Source organism: Takifugu rubripes, chromosome 14 (genome assembly GCF_901000725.2).
Source record: "Takifugu rubripes chromosome 14, fTakRub1.2, whole genome shotgun sequence".
Taxonomy (NCBI): domain Eukaryota; kingdom Metazoa; phylum Chordata; class Actinopteri; order Tetraodontiformes; family Tetraodontidae; genus Takifugu; species Takifugu rubripes.
Window position 1 is genome coordinate 15899717 of NC_042298.1, and position 2237 is coordinate 15901953.

The following is a 2237-nucleotide window of genomic DNA, read 5'->3' on the forward strand; positions in this document are numbered from 1 at the left end:
TTAGGGTTAGGGTTAGGGTTAGGGTTAACCCGTTCCTGTCCCGTTCTGTGAGTCCTGGTCCTGGTCCTGCTGCTGCAGGCTGGTGTTGTCCAGGGTTCAGTCAGAGCTTCGATCCGTAGCTGCAGGTTTGGACCAACGCGACCGCAGCGGTTGATCGCAGCAGATAACGGGGGACACTAATGTCATCTGTCCCTGCTGACAAAAACAATCTTCTCCGACATCTTTCATGATCAAATATTTATGGTGAGGAGCTGGAGGCCAGGCGCAGCTCTGCTGCCACGTGGTGTTCCACCATCCAGCAGCAGAGGCCGTTTAACCCTCCCCTGTGGAGACCGTTTCTACTGTCTGATGAAGTTACAGCAGCAACCAGAACACAGCTGCTGTGGATGAAGGTGAGGACCACCATCGACCCCCTGACCCTGCTCTTCTGTCTGCCCTCAGGAATCCTCCTGCTGATCACTGGTGCCTGGTTAGTGGGCTGCCGAACTACGTGGCAGAGACGGGACTGGTCAGTGTTGTCTTTCTTCTGACGCGTTCCTCTGAGAAACGAGGGGAAACTTTCACAGCACTTTGGTTCACAGGAACGTTTTCACACTGACACCATTAACTGACGCTTTCACACCAAGTTTTCACAAGAAAAGCAAAGAACGAAGAGCCTGAAAGGGCGGGACGGATCATCCGTCCGTCCCTCCATCCACTGGGAGTGGGACCAGGAAGGGCCCAGATCTTAGGATGACAGGCGAGACAGAAACGGACACTTCGACACCAGTGGACCACGTGCACTTCCTCTGCTGACCTGTGGGGGCAGCAGCTGACACACACACACACACACACACACACACACACACACACACACACACACACGTCTCTAGATGGCAGTATTTCTTCTCAAAGCCGGGGACTCAAGCTTGGAGCTAAGAAAAGTTCTTCTCTTCATTCTTCACCCTCACATTTGGAGAACATCTTGTTCCTGCTGATCTGGGGTCAGCACCCTTATTCCACAGTGGTCTGGTGGAAATGGAAGGTGCTCACGCAGCTTTGTAATTAATCATCATTTTCCCCAGACCAGCGATTCTGCCGTCGCTCCTCCATCCGTCCACCTTCTCCTCCTTCAGCCGTCCTCCTCTTTTGTCTTCTCATGACCTTTGAGCAGTTTTCCACTGTGTTTTTGTTCATCCTTCTCACAGATAAACTCTTCCAACCGTTTTCCTGTCTCCCTTCTTGTCTTTGTTCCTCTGTTTCCACAGATCTGCAACATCATGAACGCAGCAGAAGATGAATTTTTCAGCTTCCAGGTAGGAAAGTTGCTGCTCTGGGGTCGTGACAGGAGCCTCAGGAATCCCTGGGTCCACCTCTGTGGTGTAGCTCCATAATGATCGGGAGGCTTCCTTTACTTAGTGTCTAACCTTTGCATTCATTCTGCCGCTTTGATGTTGCTTTAATGTTCCACACCGTAGTTTCCAGTGTTATCAAGCTGCTCGACATGTTTCCAGACTTTTGTGAGTGCTGACAGGAAGTGTGAGGAGAGCCAGCTGCTTTGTTCTAAACCTTTGTACTGAAGCTAAAGCTAAAGCAGAGCCGCCATTCATCAAACTGACAGTTTCAGACACGAACAAGTGCTGCCAGGATGTTCTGACTTTAAGGACAATGTGCAGCTGAATTATTGATTCACTCACATTTTCCAGGGATGTAGAAGGTCATATCCCATTTCTGTAGAATGTCTGCTTCACAAATGTAGAGAAACCTGACATTAAAGACTGGGGGTGTGTGTGTGTGTGTGTGTGTGTGTGTGTGTGTGTGTGTGTGTGTGTGCGCGCGCAGAAAGAACCTCTCGATGAATCTGGGTGGGTCATTAAGAACGTCCTGTCATTGCCCATCGTCAATAAGAAAGAAGAGATAGTGGGCGTGGCCACGTTCTACAACAGGAAGGATGGAAAACCCTTTGATGAAATGGATGAAACATTGATGGAGGTACAGGCTGTGTGAGTGTGTGTGTGAGTGTGTGCGCGTGTGTGTGTGTGTGAGTGTGTGTGTGTGTGTGTGTGTGTGTGTGTGGTTTAGGTCATTAGGTCTCAGCAGTGATGCATCACTTATACCTGTGAAACTGAAAGTCAAACATACTTTGATTCTAAATGATGTTTGGGAGATGTTGTTTGCTCGGCTTTATTAACAGGATGTTTGTGTTTCCCTCACACACACTTCCTGTTCAGTCTCTGACTCAGTTCCTGGGCTGGTCG

General features: G+C 49.5%; 1 protein-coding gene across 1 annotated transcript in view; it reads left to right on the forward strand.

Annotated features, from left to right (window-relative positions):
* Nucleotides 1–2237, forward strand: part of pde6a (phosphodiesterase 6A, cGMP-specific, rod, alpha) — a 9815-nt gene that overhangs the window by 7231 nt on the left and 347 nt on the right. Inside the window, exons 9-12 of the mRNA XM_029847767.1 lie at nucleotides 442–508; nucleotides 1248–1295; nucleotides 1822–1971; nucleotides 2211–2233. Of these exons, the coding sequence (XP_029703627.1) occupies nucleotides 442–508; nucleotides 1248–1295; nucleotides 1822–1971; nucleotides 2211–2233 (288 nt within the window). The remainder of the gene's footprint in view (nucleotides 1–441; nucleotides 509–1247; nucleotides 1296–1821; nucleotides 1972–2210; nucleotides 2234–2237) is intronic.